The 18,765-nt window shown below is 35.5% G+C and overlaps 1 protein-coding gene across 2 annotated transcripts; it reads right to left on the bottom strand.

Annotated features, from left to right (window-relative positions):
- Positions 1 to 1,901: 1,901 nt before the first annotated feature.
- LOC129256281 (macrophage mannose receptor 1-like) lies at positions 1,902 to 17,779 on the bottom strand. 2 transcript variants are annotated; one of them, XR_010293090.1, is made up of 12 exons: positions 17,434 to 17,779; positions 14,949 to 15,125; positions 14,083 to 14,252; positions 11,611 to 11,707; positions 10,526 to 10,770; positions 9,364 to 9,532; positions 8,767 to 9,060; positions 7,346 to 7,516; positions 6,672 to 6,713; positions 6,027 to 6,113; positions 3,476 to 5,316; positions 1,902 to 3,409 (listed from the first exon to the last, which is right to left on the bottom strand). XR_010293090.1 is itself a non-coding variant. In XM_054894527.2 (11 exons), the coding sequence occupies exons 1-11, from the start codon at positions 17,483 to 17,485 to the stop codon at positions 5,144 to 5,146; spliced, it is 1,677 nt and encodes a 558-aa protein (XP_054750502.2). In that variant the 5' UTR covers positions 17,486 to 17,777; the 3' UTR covers positions 1,934 to 5,143. The 2 variants fall into 2 exon arrangements, 1 of the variants encoding a protein (XP_054750502.2); XM_054894527.2 differs by having other exon boundaries at positions 1,934 to 5,316; positions 17,434 to 17,777.
- Positions 17,780 to 18,765: the final 986 nt, after the last annotated feature.

Raw genomic sequence — 18,765 nt, forward strand, 5'->3', positions numbered from 1 at the left:
CCCAGATCATTATTTTCACCACTCGCCTATATAAGACTATAAGAATTGTAATTGTATTTGTAAGCGTATAGTAATTTTTCTCATTAGAAGTTTATTTGTTCATGGTCATAAAATAGTCATAAAGGAAAGCAAACAGAATGAATTACCGAATGAGATGAGGTACGCCCTCTAATTAGTCCAAACATAACAAGTTTGCTCCAGGCTGAAATTTTTATCACAGAGAAAAAAACAGACAAATAAAACAATGAAATTATAATAAAAATCGGACAAGGGATAACAAAGTTATGACATTTTAACCTTTGCATTATTTTTTTAAATAGTTCTTCGCATGCCTTCATGAATATGGAATGAGTAAGCTGATGATGTCGTATATCCCCACTTATTCTATATAATATGATTTTTTACATGATATGTATTCAAATGTCGTCCACCAAGAATGAACGTTGGATTGGCAACTGGTTTCATGCGTAAGATATTAACTGATGCAATTTATTCTGTTACTAGGGATACTATCACATACACACATGTAGGAAAATATGATATAATTACCATTTCATGTAAGAAAAATAAAAAAGTGGGAATATCACCTACCTAATGAATATTTAAGACGGTGTGCATAATAACTGTTTTCATCAAATATTGCGAAATTTTAAAATTCAATAATTATCATCGTTGTTTTCAGATTTTGATGAAATTTTCAGCGTTGATCAGTAAATTTTACCCTATTAATTTAGGTTTATTTTTTTCAGCCCGGAGTACACCTGTTATGAATAATGGTATTTAAATTTACTCTTTATCCATGTACATACAGTTAACCCCTCCTCATCGTTTCAAGATAAAACACGATTTCTTGCTTTGTTGTGGATAATAAGATCCTTGCCCCCCTTCCTGGAATAGCGATAATTCCGATACACTGTATGTTTGTATGTTTATTTCTCATTCAAATAAACATTTATTTTCCATTTTTCACACACAATATATGTTTACATATATTTCCCCTGATACTCTCTAAACAAGGAAAATTGTACCAAAATACAGATTGAGCTGTATTTTGAATCATATAGCATCAAACAATTCCACATGTTCAGGGAGGAATTAATTGTTGTTTCCCTTGACAATGAGGAGAAAATTAGAATATTTCATATTTCATATAATAAAATACAAAAAAAATAGTGAGTGGATGACGTGATCAGTCACCTCATTTGCATATCGACCAGGATGTGCACATAACTGTTTTGTGAAATTAAGCGAAACTTTAAAATGTCTTTATAACTTTCTTATTTTACATCCGATTTTGATGAAATGTTCAGTGTTATGCTTGTTGGATTTTTCTCTTTTTATTCAAATCATCTTTTTGTTGGGGTGGACTTGTCCTTTATTGAAGCGAGTGACGTTATGACCGTCGACAAATCTTCCGCTTGAGAGAGCACCCCTTACTTTTAAAAAATTCGTGTATAATAATTTGCGCAAAAACTGGAAATAGTTATTATTGATAAAAGTAGACGTTCATCTCGAAGAGCACATGGATTTTATATAAGAAGATTGATATCCAGATATCTTATTCCGTCTAAATTGTTTCCTTTACAAAACGCTACTTCGGGGGCACCCCCCCCCCCCCCACACACACACAAAACATCTCGACCACCTTAATAACATTGTATCTGCTTTACAAGTAGCATGAAATGATTGATTTTTTCCTTTCTATTATTCCTTGCCATGCCTGTGGAAAGTCTGGAGAAACAAATGTATGAGCATGAAATATAACCCCTTTCATCACAAAAGAAAATGTTGTTCTCTGAAATGAACTTCTGTTAACATAATTTTGATTCAATTTATGTCCTCATATCCAACTGACAAACAAATAAAACTTAAAGGTTATGTTTACCGGAAGTTAAAATGTTATGTTGAGAAGGAAATTGTTATAAATCAAATTGAATTGAATTGATTGGTTTATTTCATTTCTATATCCATTTTGCCACATACAAATAAAATATACATATAAATGCAAATTTATTATGAACAAAAATCAACAAAAATAATGAGCTTACAGTAGCACATGGGTAATATCCAAATAAACAAAATATAATATATACTCATAGTGTCCTAAAACAAAGTATGAAACATTTGTTAATAGTTAGAATAATTAAATGTATGTTTTGAAATGATTACTATGTATCTTTTTATTTCCATTGCCTAAAAACTACAAAAAACATACAGCAAGTTCAATTCGTTTTTTTTCCGCCTTTGATCCTTGGCACAGCATGAAAATCAGCATTTCTGCGAGTTTTACCTAAAATGGAAAGTGCTAATTCAAGCGTAACAGTCTATCAAACATTAAAGCTTCCGTGTGATAGATGAAACCAAAGACGAAGAATAATATATGTGGAAAAAGTGAGCCCCATGTTGCACTTTTGTTTGAATTTCCCAGACAAGTGTTTACATTTTATTGATGAATTAAATTATAACCACACAATGTAATTCTTTATAATAGGAGGACCTTAACTCTATTTAGTTTTCATTTGCAAGTCTATGAATGAGTCACGTACTGTACATGTAACCAGAGACAACTCTCTGATGTAAGAAGGTTTTCATCAATTGCCCACCCCGAAACAAGTAAGAAACACAAGTTGGGCTGTGTATGTTACATGATTACAGAGGTATGGCATGCGGCTTGATATTACTAATTAGCGACACAATAGCTGTGAAAATGGTTAATATAAAAGGATGACTTCTTAAAATATGAATAGTAAATTTTACAGACGTTTAATTCCTATAAACATCTGCACCCGCAATATGATAAAAAGCTTTTCATCGTCGTTGAAAACGATGTTTCACTGTCTATAAAATTAGTTAACTTCTACAGTGTCAATTCTTGGGAATATAGTGGCAGTCATTTGTCAAGATTATCTTTACATTTATTTTGATATAATTGATTAAAGGTCATATGCCTTAATAAATGTGTAATCGTGATGTACAAAAGCTTGGTATGGCAAGTTCCCCCAAATCTGCACAGTCCCCCTTGTCTGCGCACACGCGTATCAGTGCGCGATTCTAGTAAAAGAAGATACGCAACGAACACGAACACAAACTTTACACATGCACCTCATATACCGTGTTTACACTTAATCGGCAATTGGTTCTGAACCAAATGCCGATGCAGAATCGGCATTTGGATTGCGTTTACACGTTGTTACAGATAGCGGTTCAGAACCGCGAGCCGATGCAAAAACCTGAAATGATACGCATACCTACAATATACGTCATAATAAAGACAACGTTGGATCAGTGCGCTTACAATTACGTCACAATGGTAAAGTAATTGAAATGCGCACAAATTGCCGGTGCAGAATCGGCTTTCTGTTTACACGTAGTAAAAAAGCCGATTCTGCATCGGCTCGCGGTTCAGAACCTACTACTTTGGTGGTGCAAATTGCCGGTTCTGAACCGCGAGCCGATTCAAGTTGCTCGCGTTTACACGCTATGAAAAAGCCGATGCTGAATCGGCTCGCGGTTCAGAACCGCGAGCCGATTCAAATGCCGATTAAGTGTAAACACGGTAATAGACAGATATTCATTAAAAAATCCGACTCAAAATAATGGAAAAATAATGAATTTTGGGCGTTTCATGTGTCGGCCTCAAAATGCAGCCTTTCTCATTAAAATACCAGAATCATGTGCAAAGTGAATGGGTGCGCAGACATGGGGTATCATTTTTTTTTCAATCTGAAAATGACTGCCCGAGGTTTTTTCAAAGAAAATCCTATATTTCTTTCAAATTTTAATGAGATATTTGGTACACTTACTCATGATAATATGAGGAACATTATTAATCGAAAGATTTTGTGAATAAAAAGAAGTTCATGTTCAATCTTAACTCAAATCGTTAGGTGCGCAGACTTGGGGACCACCATCACACATGCATCAATCAGTCAAATATTAAAACGTTACCTGGCCAGAATTTATCCGGGGGTAAAATTAACCCACAGCTTGAAAGACAATCGCCGAAACACCTTTTTAAGGTTCGCACTAAGAAATCCCAGTGCAAATGGGGTGTACGAAACGTGCATACACCTCGCAAAACCATTGAGGTGCAAGTTAGCTCTTATGCGAGAGTCCGTGGCTGTTGTTCACCCATCTACTCTTTGTGCGCACCCCACCAGTCTCGCTGATAGACGTATGGTATAGATAAAGTTGATTTGTGATCGAAGATTACCAGAAATAACAATGCACTAACGCATTTCTTTTTACCTGAAATCATTAAAAAAAAAAATTTAATATTTATGTGATGATGATTGTTTCAAAAACACATTTGATTACAGTAATTACAGTAATAAGAGCTATAGTTGAACCACAACTATAAGCACAAGTCAAAAAAGGAATCGGATCATATCGCTAGAGACCTCATTCGCTCTCAGCCCTTCTCGCTGGCATAGCGGGAAGAATCTTGACTACAGATAAAACGAGGGGAGTTCGAGTCCCAACTAAATGAGCTATAAAAAAATCGATACAGAAAGTGAGTGGACCGGTAGTCTCGACAATCTTTTTGTTATTTTAGGTGGGGATACATTATGCACCCTAAGGAGTAGACGTGTACACCCTCCAAAGTGCAGATGGACATCCCAAATAGGGGTGCACACTGTACACCCATATTCGGGGTGTACGTGTGCACCGCTAGGGGGTACTCGTATAGGGACAAGCCTGTGCACCCCTAGGGGTGTAAAATTGAACCCGAATTTCTTAGTGTGTTCGGACCAATATTCAGATCACCCGACCCGGGCCCCGTTGCATTACTATTGCGGAAAGTGTCCCACCCAGTGATAAATACCATGGTAACTATCATTAAATGCCAGTAGAACTATACATCCCATGACAAAGTAAATATAATATGAACATTTCTGTAATGGAGTAAGTTGTATAGGCCTTACAGCAATTCTTGCTTTCCCGGCATTCCGGTGTTAAAGCTAAATACATATTCCTATATAGGGTATAGCTATCAATGTTTCCTGACATCTCTAATCATGTAACATCATTTCAGTTTTCATCTGCTCAAAGGCACTTGCTTGAATTAATCCAATACAAGCCAGTAAAATATGAATGTTTTCCTTCGTATTGGTCTAATTCTGAATTAGAATTATGTTGTAAATCACGGCCGTGAAGCATCTTTGGAACTAGAGATATCGATCTCATCGTTGAATTGTGAATGTGGCACCGACTTCCTTTTGTTAACGATGAGATAGACTACGACAGCGGCTAGGAGTCCAGCAACTGCAATGGTCCCAATTGCGATACCAGCTATTGCACCAGGCGATAGTAAGGCTAGAGTAATGTAACAATGCAGAATCAACTTAATCTCGCAATGAAGTGATTATATCATAAAGCGGGAACTATGATTTATATTAAAATAACATTATAAATGAATTCTAATTATGATTGAGGATAATTAAAATAATTTGATCAACAAGTATAGAGTAAATTTTCAATGGAAATTAAGCATTGAAATCAAATGTGAATGGATGCTCGATTGATATTGTGAACAAATAAGAAATTAAGACTGAGTTTGAAGGTGATAATCAAATTTAGATTTAGGATGAGACAGTTTGAAATTAAGAATTGCATTATATTGAGGAAGAGACTGAGATTTATTTTGAAATGGAGATTGAAATCAAAGTTTAGACTGAGGCTGAGACTCAAACATAAAATTAAATTCGCAAGTAAAATTGTAAATTGTAATACTTAAAGTTAAATATGGATTGAATTGAAAATTAAAATAAAGGTGAAAATGAGATTGAGATTGAAACTTGGAGTGACTGGAATGAGACTGATATTCAGTTTTCAATCGAGATTGATGAATAAAACCGAAAATTAAATTTAAAAAATGGAAATTACAATTTTTATAGAAATGGAACTGAAGAAATTGAAATTGAATTGGACAATAAATCATCCTACACTTATTAATCATGGTCGTTTATGGATACTATGAAATGAGACGTTATAACAGATATAATCAATATGGTAATGTATAGTACCTGAAGGATCTGACGGCCCATTGGTTGTATATGTAGATAATGTTGTTAATGTGCTTAGTATTGGTTGACTAGAAACTGTAGATCCTCCTGCACATCAGGGAAAATACATTAGTGAAATAACTTATATTTGTGATTTTGAACTACATCATAATTAGTCCTACTGTGATGAAGTTGTTGATATTTTTTTATATTTATGTATCTCTTGGTGAACTTGTTTCTGTTGCTTATCATTTTTGTAACGAATTAATTCACATAAACTATTTATAGTTAGATACTGATTGATATATTCTTTAATTCTCTCACATCAACTTGAAAGGGAGTGTGCAAAATGTATATGCTTCGCAGTTTTTAGTCTCTAAATATTATGTTCTTTCAGGGAGAGGCAGATTTTATCAGCTACATTTTCGAGCTGAGTATTCTCTTGAAAAAGCGATATGCAAAAAAAAATGCCATGCACTTGCTGTCTTGGGAAGCTCTCTGCCATTCCCAACATCTCAAAAGCAACATTCACTTTATAATTCCATGTAAGACTGTCATAGCTATTGAAACACACCATTGATATTTATTCTTAACGTTCTGACAAGCGTTTTATTGCAATGCAGCCTCTTTAAATTGCATGATAAATTCCAGTTTATGCATACTCACCACTTTGAGGTTGTGATGCAGGTGGCGATGGTGTAACAGGAACTAAGATAGAATAGAAGAGTCAAGCATAACCTTAATTTAAAAATGAAATAATTTTTTTGAAATATCATCAAACTTTGATTAGAGTTTTCTGCTATATATGGCTTAACCTATGAATACTCCTATTACCACTACTCCCCACCTCAACCTATACTTTTTCTACAACTATATTACTACTAACTAATAATACTTCCTACTTCTACTGCTGATGCTACCAGGCTGGCTGCTACTACTACACTATCACTACTGCTGCTGCTATACTTCTACTACTATACCACTATACTACTTTTATAATGCAACTGCTACACATGCACTTACTACAGGCATTCTACCTACTGTGATGATGGTGATGTTGGTAACATACAAATTATGCTGAAATGTTGCTGTTCTAATCATTAAACCAAACTGTCAGTTGACATTTGTAATCAAATGTAAACTTATGGCTTATTGCACTATTAATGTCTCCTTCATAAAAATATTTCACAAAAGATTTTTGTTTATATATGGTTGCGATATTACTCACAATCATATTCATCATTAGGCCTATCTTATTTACATCATCAATAATAATTACTACCATCATGAACATAATTAGCAGCTATTAGTAGAATAGAGAAAGATGAATCAATACGAACGTTTTGCTTTTTTGCATCCGTATTTATTGAGGATATCGCATTGTGAAGAAGCCCAATGTCCTACGATGTCCGTCTGCATGACGACACAGTCTGTGTTCTGTCCGTTATGCGGTTCTCCTGTTCCCCAGTTCACATAATCCACTGGTTCATAATCTAAATACTCGAAACCTCCTAAAATAAAAAATAAAAAACAGTACATCACAATTAGGAACTAGCTCGTCGTAAGTTCGAGTATGATACTATGAGCATGACCCGGGAAGCGTTTCATGGAAGAACTTGTCAGACTTTTATCTGACAAGTCCCGTTTATCCGACAGTTACCATAGTAACATTGATTCTCAGCCAATCAAAATCAGGGAAAGATGTCAGATCTGACAACTTGTCTGATAGAAATGTTGATGAAACGCTCCCCCGATAATTACTGCTTACACCATTATACTACAATTCAGACTCAACTTCTCGTCCTAGATTTGCGACGTAACTTCTGTGAAGAGCTTTACTTTGCCAAAAATATCGTTACGCGCATGAACAAAACAGTATACAAATAATGCACGTAAGCGCGTGCATGCAGGGCCAAATAATGAACGATGTGCGAGAAGAGCCAGGATATACCGCACCGAGGTCCGCAGGCCCGAGAGCGGTATATCCATTTGGCGAGTCGAACACAGAGTTCATTATTTATGTCCTCTATGCGCAAGAATGCGTGCATTGTTTGTTTTATACAACCCCCTTCCTCCCCATGTTACTGAGTTGCCCCGAATGCTATATTTTGATCAAAATTCTAGATAATTCCAGACATCGCACTATCCTGCACTCTGACGTCAGAGTGCAGGATAGTACATTTGGTATGACGTCAGAGTGCGGGATAGTGCATTTTGGATGCAATAGTGCAATTCGCTGAATATCATGTGATCCGATTTGGACCAATCAGATTACAGAACATTCTTGGGAGTTGTATAATGATGACTATCTTACACATGCTCTCATAACAGCAAATTGAACAGAAACCTTGCCAGGGCGCATTGTTATTGTTAAAATAATATTATTCGTTTCTTTTAAATGTAACAACAAAGTGTTCATTTTTTTGCGCTGCAAATCTAAAGCTGTCGCAAACGTCTTGAAACGATGTGTCAAAAGTATCGTTTCTATTTATGCAAGGAGATACAAAGTATGAAAAAACTAAAAAGAGTTACTTTTATGAGTTCAAATATTCCATTGCGCTATTGCCCACATTAATGTAAAAGATAATTCCACATAATCACTGCGATGTTAGAGGCATTGTGAATAATGTTCAACTTTCATTCAATAACATGTCTTGTGCGTCTGACGCCAGCAGTTTACCTGAGGATTAATGCGCATTTTTTTATTCACAAATCGAAACTTTATCGTTTCAAAAGTTTGAATTAAAAAATAATAACTGGCCTTCATCGTTCCTCAAAACTCCCAGCCACAAGTCACCAGCTGCCTCGACATGTGTCTTCGTCGTATCATCGTCTGCGCTTCTCAACTGCAACTGTCTAAGAATAAAGTAGTTTTCATCTTCACTGTGCACCGTTAAGAGCGTTGCTTTGTTTGCGACGCAGTCTTCGTTAGCTTCTGACCATGTACGCGGCACTTCGTCGATGTTCGTCATGAATAGATAGCAATGTGAACCGTATTCTATCCAGTCTTGTTCACAGTAACCATCTGAGGTGGGCCCTGGTACTGGTATTGAGGCTATTGAAAGAAGCAAATTATGCAAATATTTATCAAGGAATGAAAAAATAACTGCTGCTACAATACTTAAAATGATGACAATATTTAAAAAGATGATAATGGCCACAACATCATTAACATGCCTACTACTACATACCGGCACCACATACCTATAACAAGGGAAAATGTTAATACTTCTTGTATAATGATAAACAACAATGATGATAGAAATGAAAATGAGGATAGAATCATTGAATGACAACATACGGTATCAAAATGCGGCATTGCTAAATTCCCTGCAGAAGCAAAGTAAGTTTTACTCACTATCTGTATATTTACAGATGAAAGGTTGTCCCTTGGTGCACATGGTATCATCCCAATGTCCTAGAATGGTGGCTTCGACACACCCTTCCCCCTCTCCCCCAGACGGTTCCCCTGCACCCCACGCAGTGTAGTATACAGGCCAACCATCATTCCATTCGTAGACAGAATCCTATAGTATGTGGATACAAAACTAAAATGTATAATATCGTACGGATCAAGTCCTGATCACCGCCCTAATAAAGAATAAGCCTGTTCACGGTTGTAAACTGCGCACGAGCAGAAAAAGGTCATTGGAGATAAACCATGAAGGTGGCTTTCAATTTCACTGACATAGGTATTTGTGATTTGATGATTATTCATGTATTCCTTTCAAAATATATATTCATTTTATCACATCCAAGTAAGAGTAATAACTAGAGCCTTCATAATCACTGGTATTTGACAGTAGCCTAAACAATAGTCAAATATGCCAAAGGCAGACAATAAAACAGATTTCCAATCTTTATCCCTGATGTACTATTCTAGTCACCTGGGGGGCGTTTCATCAACATTTTCGTCCGACAAGTTGTCAGATCTGACAACTTTCCTTGATAATGATTGGCTGAGAGTCACTGTTACCATAGTAGCTGTCGGATAAAACGTCCGACAAGTCCTTCCATGAAACGCTCCCCTGGTCTATACAATGCCTTTTGTTCTTAGAATTTGAATACTCTACCGGTAAAGCTTACGCAACATCTACATTTGAAAATGATAGTGCTTATCCTAATGAAAAATCACAAAGGTCATTTGAGAAAAGTTGATCATGAGCTAACCGTGAACTGGCTTATTAAAATCCAGATAAAAGATGAAGTGAAACACCCCGATATAGCGTTGACCCATATCCCTTTCACTCTCTTTCTCGTTTCCCATTATCTATTCATTCCTACACTCTTGAACGAAATTCAATTGTTTTTTCTTCATTATTTTGTTCATCGTCATACTATTTTCGCATAATAACTACCATATTAAAACGTATCACATGTGTCATATATATGTCGTAATTGCCTTTTATAAAACATAAAATTTTAGCTTTTCTGTAAATGCGAAAAAAGTTGATCATTTTCTGGGCTCCCCCTTTAAAAAACTAAAATCCTGGATCCGCCCCCTGATAGAAGGCCTATACCTGTTGCTTGCGCAGTCCTATCCATGCCGAGTTGTGTCCGTTTTCGTACATGAGCGTCTCGATAAAAGCCTCATCGTATGCGTCACCGATTGTTGCCAGATGCGTCATGTCTTTGGCGCAAGCGGTCTCAGCCTCATCATAATTCAGATTATCGGATACATATTTAAAACACCCCTGGAAGTAAGAAATATAACCCGCTCTACAAAGTGAAATACCTCCCGGTGGAGGGGGTGTCAGGCTCGGATCTGCGAAAATAAATAGGAAAAGGGGCAGTTTAACAATGACGTTATTATCCCTATAACGGCTTTCATCTGAAGGGCATGCCCCTAACCACTCTCCTTATCATAGTAACCTAGTCCATAATTCAATTTGTTCTTTTAAACTATCTATTCCGTATTCTGAACTCGGGATATAATCAAATTCTGGTTTAAAGTCGTGGTTTATAATGTACAGCCAATCGTTACAGGTATCCCTAACAGTATACAATTTCGATAAGTCGGCTCATTCGACACTCAAATCATTCATAACTGATTGGGAACGATTACTGAAATAGTTTTTTTTTATCATAAAAAAAATAAGGAAAGAGCCAGGTAATGATAGGAAAGATATAATTTAAACGCAATTGGAATTTTGACTTCCCATAATGTTAACACAGAGTTAAATGGCATAAGTAAAACTGAACTTCAGAATATCGGCACCCGTGTCTAAGCCTAAAACTTAGACACAACTTAAACAAGCATTTATACCCTTTTTAGACTTTGTGTTTCAATCATCCCACAGCCAAGGGGCAACATTAGAGTATTTGATGGAGGGCAAGATTGCTCACAATTTTTTTAAAATAAAGATATAAGGTTTGCCGCATTTACACGAACAATCATCTCTTTTTCAATTTTTTCTATTCTTTCTTCTCTCTCTCGGATACACACTAAGAAAAAGAGGAGATAAAAGAAAGACCCATCCCTCTATTGAAGTTTTATATTCAGCATGTCCAGTAAAATAATCTTGATTTTAACGGCGTATCGTGGTTGAGATTTCGGAGACTTCTTGAATTCCCATCTCCTAACCCCACATGGGTTATTACTTACCTACTGGTTTCTGACAGTAATAAGGTAACTGTCGATCACAATTCTGGTCATTCCACTTCCCAGCTTCTGTTTTGATCGACATCATAACAACACATGCCTAAAAATGAATTATAATATGGATGCTGGATTCGCTTAATAATTCTGTTAAAAGTAATCAATAGTAACAAGAACTTATACCGATGATTAAAAGAATAACGAATGAATTGAAATGATAAAACAACAGTTCTGCCATTATGTGGGTTCATATTGTAAGGATAATGTAACAGAAAGCGAGGCTAAATGTGAAATTCACTAACTTAAACTTAAAGGTCAAGTCCACCTCAGAAAAATGTTGATTTGAATCAATAGAGAAAAATCAGATAAGCACAATGCAAAAATTTCATCAAAATCGGATGTAAAATAAGAAAGTTATGACATTTCAAAGTTTCGCTTATTTTTAACAAAATAGTTATATGAACGAGCCAGTGACATCCAAATTAGAGAGTCGATTATGTCACTCACTCACTATTTCTTTTGTTTTTTATTGTTTGAATAATACAATATTTCAATTTTTACAAATTTGACGATTAGGACCTCATTGCCTGAACCACAAAATGTTAAAATAATGGAATTCTACGTGTTCAGGGAGGAATGAAACTTCATTTCACATGACAATGACAAGAAAATCAAAATATTTCATATTTCATATAATAAAATACAAAATAAATAGTGAGTGAGTGATGTCATCGGTTCCCTCATTTGCATACCGACCGGGATGCGCATATAACTGTTTTGTGAAATGAAGCGAAACTTTAAAATGTCATAACTTTCTTATTTTACATCCGATTTTGATGAAATTTTCAGTGTTATGCTCGTTGAATTTTTCTCTTTTTATTCAAATCAAGTTTTTGTTGGGGTGAACTTGTCCTTTAACTAAATTAAACCAAATCAAACTGAATGGAAACAGTCATAATGATTCGTTATAATCTATTCATAAGATATCCCTGCCAATCCATCAATAAATCAACTGAATCGTTGACCTTTCGTATATCTTTTCGTTTGTATTAAGAACATCTTCATTATTTTGTTTGTAGAGTTTGCTGAGAAGATCGGTTACAACAACTCAAGCTGAATTCAAGTTGCTTTGAATAATAGGATCTTAAAATGAACGACATTGACGAAAATTTCTCAAGTTTGTTTTTGTTACTTCAGAGGCGAGCAGTTGCCCAAATGTGATTTCTTTATTTTCCATCTTTCAATTAATCATTGATGGTTTTTACATATATTTTTTAAATAAAAATATACATGAAATTATGTGTAATAATGTGTATTAGACAAAATCGTTCTCACTTTTCTAAGAAAACAGCATTTTTTTAAATTCATAGTTCAGTGGCTTAAATCTGATCTGAGCAGTCGAGTGGAGCAGTTGAGGATGATAACAATTATATATATTGAGCTAAAAAAAATCACCCAAAACAACAGCATTTTCTAAGGGAGTGTACCTCAAACTTGTACATAATATAATGTATTTCTCTCTTTTCGTCTTGACCGATTCTTATTTTTCTATTGCATGGTTGTATTTTGACATAAAACTAGTGAGTAAACAGTTTATTTTTATAAAACTATAGTGAGTAAACAGTTGATTATGACAACTTGCGCTCATTGGTATACGAACGAGCGAATCAAGCGAGCAAATTTTCAGTGTTTGGAGGATTGCATGATGTCCAAAAATGCCTATCAAAATGTATAAGTATAGCGATGCATTTAAATAGAACTATATCTAACATTGCGAGCGTATAGTGAGTTGTTTAAAACTATGTGCACTCATAAATAAATCTGATAGGCTAGATTAGTGTAATGAGTAATGACCCATGAGGGGATAAACTTTACGCAAGTGTATTTAAACTATACTGATTGTTCTATGATCAAAGGTCCACATAGCCATACGGTTAAAGTCATTAAAATGCCAAAACAAATAATAGAATTATTAATATTTACTATACAACCATACTCTCGTGATGCAGTTAATTCAATCTTTGCAACAAAGCCATATCATCGCGGTTCAAGTCGTCAAGATTAAGCGAGGGAGCGAGTGGCCGAGAGAGAGATTTTGTGCTTTTCTAATGCACATGGAGCCAATTTAATTATTTAAATGGAATGTAAAGATGGATTTGCATGATTTAAACAACAATATTGATTATTCGATGAAAAAGTTGTGGAAGGTTGTACTGGCCACTCCCTCTTCGAAAAGTGCGTTGGATAAATGCCAGTGTGATTGATTCATTTATAAATCATTTAGTTCCACATTTTATAAGAATAAAAATAAGACGGTAAATGAATTGTAAAACTATCAAACCCATCAATATATACATATCGATTTTAAATTTAGAAGTATAAAGGACAATTCCACCATATCAAAAAAAATTGGTGCATTTGACAAGATTACAAATATCTTTTTAACAAAATAATACAGAGAATAATCTAAATGCATACCGGTGGATTTGGTCCGGTACTCTCCGGATATCCGTCCGGTTGCTCTCGACCCCAGTTTGTGTAGTTGAGTGAGGAACCATCGATCCAAGTAAACGTTGGTGTGGATTGGCCGTTTGATAAACCAATCCAAACATCATGTAGTTCATATTCCATCACTGCTGTCAGATAGGCTGGTTACATACAGAGTTTACGAAGAAATGTTTTTTTAGTCTTCTGCACATTCATTGACATTCGTATCACGTTGAACTAAAAAAGGTATATACAAAACAAAATCATATTCCCACATAGGGATTCTCAGTAACAAAGGGCCCCTGCAACCCAAACCAAAATTGATTCCTAATGATGTACAGTTATGAATACAGCACAGGGGCCGCGGAACGGTTTTCAAAGTGGAGGGGCTGAGCCAAAAGCGGGGGGGGGGGGGACTGACCATGCAAAAAATCACAATCATATGGTCATTGTTATGTTTTTGTACATGGTTTTGGAAAAAAGTGGGGGGCTGAAGCCCCCAGCCACCCCGCTTCCGCGGCCCCTGCAGCAGTCTGTTGCTGTTAAAGTGCCCATTATGTTTCCTAAACTTTAAGGTAATGCTTTGAAAAAAATGTTTTTGCCTTGCTGTATAAGTTCCCTTAAAAGGAGCCCCTTGAGATTTTTAAAGTTTTGATTGGAGTAGAAGCACTGATTTTTTATTGTTAGACTTTTAATAGGTGAACTGTCTGATTTAAAAAAATGTCGGAAACAAAATCCGACAAGTCCGTCCATGAAACGCCCCCACCCTGATTTCATTCCTGCAGTAATGATCGGTCAATCACTCCTCCCATCCCCTCCCCCGCTGCATAAGATTCTCCATTATAAGATAAACCTACCCTGAGCATGTTGGGAGTTAATGATGGCTAAGTCTCCACCTATCCTGATGCATTCCTCTCTAGCATCGCTCCAAGTCCTAAAAGTACCAGAGGTATAACCAGGTTCGGTGTAACACTGGTCTTCAAATTGAATCCAGGGTAACGCACATGCACCTTCTCCACCTTTATCGTCACCAGCTAAAAAAACCCGAGTAATTCGAGCAAGGGGATTAGTAAAAAAAAAAGGGGGATCGTGGCAAGGGTAAACCAGTGGGGTTTAAGAAAATTGGCAACAAAAATTTGGGGATCTTCATTCCTATACTCCCCCCCCCCTTCATGTTATGACAAATGACTATCACATTCTCTTAGAAAAAAGTGTTTCGATTGCCTACATTTCTCTCAGTCAATCAACATGATCAAATTCTATGAATACATTATATAGTTTTATAATCAGAGGAGTTTGTAATCTAATAAGTTCATGAAGCAATTTTGATTTATGCGAAACTGAAGAGGAAGACTTAATGGCTGAAAACCATTATAATGTTATGTTATAATTAGCTTATATTACATAAAAACATTTTTTTTCATAACTTTATGAAACATAATTTGCTCAGGGTCTATGTCTTGTTCCTGGTGCTCGCATTGTCTGTTTAACGAGATATATTAATTCTGTTGTACTAAAACCTCCCGTTTTCAAGTCTATATACACCAAATATATTTCCTCGCACTTCGAATTATTATTGTTTTATGTAGTGACATGCTTCTTTTCATGACTACTTAAAGTGATTGCCCCATTTTAAGGTCCTTATATCAAACATTTTCTGCCCGTGCTTAGGTTCGCATTTGGTGAGATATGTCTGCTTTTCATGAAATCCTAAAATCAGTCCTTAAAATGTCCCTTTTTCTGATATGAATATCAAAAATTGTCAGCTTGCGCTTCGCGCTCGCATCATTTGGTTAGAGAAATATGTATGGTCTTCGTGAATTCCTACAAACAAGCCTTAAAATGCCCCTTTTCAGGTCAAATTTTCAGCTCGCGCTTCGCGCTCGAAATATTTGATGAGTGAGATGTGTATGATAATTATGATTACAATGACTGCAAAAGATGCTTCATGTGTTTAGATGTAATTCTAACAAAATCAGGATGCGCTTGGCACTCTCATTAGATGACTTTGGCGAGATATGTGTACTTTTAATGGATTCCTTGAAAAATAGTCCTTAAAATATCCCTGTTTGGGGTCAATTATAAACAAAAAATTCAGCTCGCGCTTCGCGCTCGCATCATTTGGTTAGCGAAATACATATGGTATTTGTGAATCCCTACAAACAATCCTTAAAATTTCCCTCTTCTCGTCTGAATTTCCTAAATTTTCAGCTCGCGCTTCGCGCTCGCAATATATGATTAGTGAGATGGGTATGTTAATCATGATTCCAATTACTACTAGTGCTTCATGTATTTAGATGTAATTCTAACAAAATCAACAAACGCTTGGCACTCGCACTAGAAGACTATGGTGAGATATGTATACTCCTAAATGATTCCTAAAATATAGTCCTTAAAATGTCCGTTTGTTTGTCAATATATACAAAAATTTCAGCTCGCGCTTCGCGCTCGCATTGTTTGTTTAGCGAGACAGATACATATCATGATTACAAAAATTTGCTTATCATGTCCCTTTTTAGGTCTGAATATTATAAAAACTTCAACTCAATTTTTGTGCTGGTGCCCCCCCCCCCCAATGCCGTGACCCACGGTACGCCACTGCATGTACAACAGCTTTGCAACTCTTTTATTTAAATATTTTGTGAAAGAAACGGATGAAGAGAACAATAGTAGGCGTAGCTTAAATCAAGGTTCCCCAGAGCTATCTGCCCTTTGGAAAAATTGATGGCTTGTCATTGTTCAAAACTCACCTACACCCGACAAAGGAAATTATAATTGGTATGGTGTCGAAAATATGTTTCCCTAGCAACCAACCCGTCTCTGTGGTCTAGTAATTAAGGTACCGGCGTTCCAAACTGGGGGCCCGGGTTCGATTTCCGGCAGAGACATTTTTTTCGGCACCACCAATTTTTCCATAGCTCTGGGGAACCTTGATTTAAGCTACGCCTACCAATGTTCTCTTCATCCCTTTCTTTCACATAGAGTCTTCCTCTACAGTTTCGCATAAATCAAAATTGCTTCATGAAAATATTAGATTACAAACTCCTCCGATTATAAAAAAAAATGGAAAGAACGGAAAGGAAATGGAAGAAAGAAGAAATGGGACTACAAAGAAGTATAAAGAAGCGTGGGTGATGTTTTGTTGGCTTCCCGTCCCCACAACCCCCCCCCCCTAACCCGACACTGCCCATTATCCAAGCATTCATGAATAACAAATGAAATAATGGTTTTCAGCAATTAATCTATCCATCCGTTCACTTGCAGATCCAGGGTGTAAACACGCTAAATATATAGCTATACTTTGAATTTTGAAATATAACCATGATTGTCTTTATCACTCACCTGAGTATGCTGAACTGACGACAAATGCGACCAATAACACAGTCCTGAACATGTTTTCAATTGCGTATATAATTCGATTTTAGAATATATACATAAAAAATGGGATACTGATGCAGTATATTCTCCACGTATTTGTTGTTATTAGTTTCGTTATATTGAACTCAAATAATTACTCCATCACCGTGTAGTTACATATGCCTCTGATGACAATATTCGACAAAATTTTTCTCTCGTTTGTTTAATGTTTTAGGGCAGATAAATTGTGAAATAGAAGTAAATTAACTGCAGTTTCTTGCACGTAGATCATTGTTGCCTGGAATTCGTACACGAATTATAGGTTTATCGCAAAAATGATTATGCATTTCGACACTGTTATCCACTATTGAAGATGAAGGCTGATATGGAGTCTAAAGTGCGAATTAATCTTTAACTCGGTGGGACCAATGTGAGATGATTAAAGCTAAATGTAAGTTTATACAAGGAATACTTATTGAAAATAGTCTCTTTTTTTCTTGAACAATGATGAAAATTAATCATGGGCGTCACAACATTATAGAGGAAGGAGCATACAAATTTGTAATAATTCAATGAGATTGATGAAACAATTAAGTTTCTATGGACAGAGCTCAGGCGTATTTTTAGTCGACGTTCAATACTCAAGAAGACGAAGAAAGAATGAGAAGAAGAATAAAGAGATTGAAATGAAGAAGAAAGAAAAAGAAAAGAAGAAAAAATTATTATAATCATTATTATTATCATTATTATCATCATCATTATCATTATTATTATTATCATCATTATCATTATGATTATTATCATTATTCTTATCATCATTATTATGATATTATGATTATAAAAATGATTATAATCATTATTATTACAATTATTATCATCATCATATGTTAATTGTGATTATTCTTAAAGCTATTATTAGTTGAATAATTTATACCATATGAATAACTAGTCTTATCAATTCAAATTGAAATAAAGGTTCTAGCTCAGAAAAATTAAGACAAAGCGGAAAATAAACAAAAACACCTTGATGTAACCCAATTGACGAAATAACACTATTTTACAACATTTTTTTGTTAAAGTTGAGCTCCGGCTATATGTCGCTGATTATATAGGCCCTATCCACTGGCCTATAGAAGTTCCATGGTCAAGAGTAAATGAGAATAAATAAAGGGAAATGAAAAGATTAAAATATATCAATATTTTCAAAGTCGTATATTACCTTTCTTGCTTTGCTCGCTCGCATTTTTTGGTTTAAATTTGCCACATACACCATGCTCAATCCCTCAATTTTATACCACTGACCCTTACCCTATTGTG

The sequence above is a fragment of the Lytechinus pictus genome, chromosome 3 (genome assembly GCF_037042905.1).
Source record: "Lytechinus pictus isolate F3 Inbred chromosome 3, Lp3.0, whole genome shotgun sequence".
NCBI lineage: Eukaryota > Metazoa > Echinodermata > Echinoidea > Temnopleuroida > Toxopneustidae > Lytechinus > Lytechinus pictus.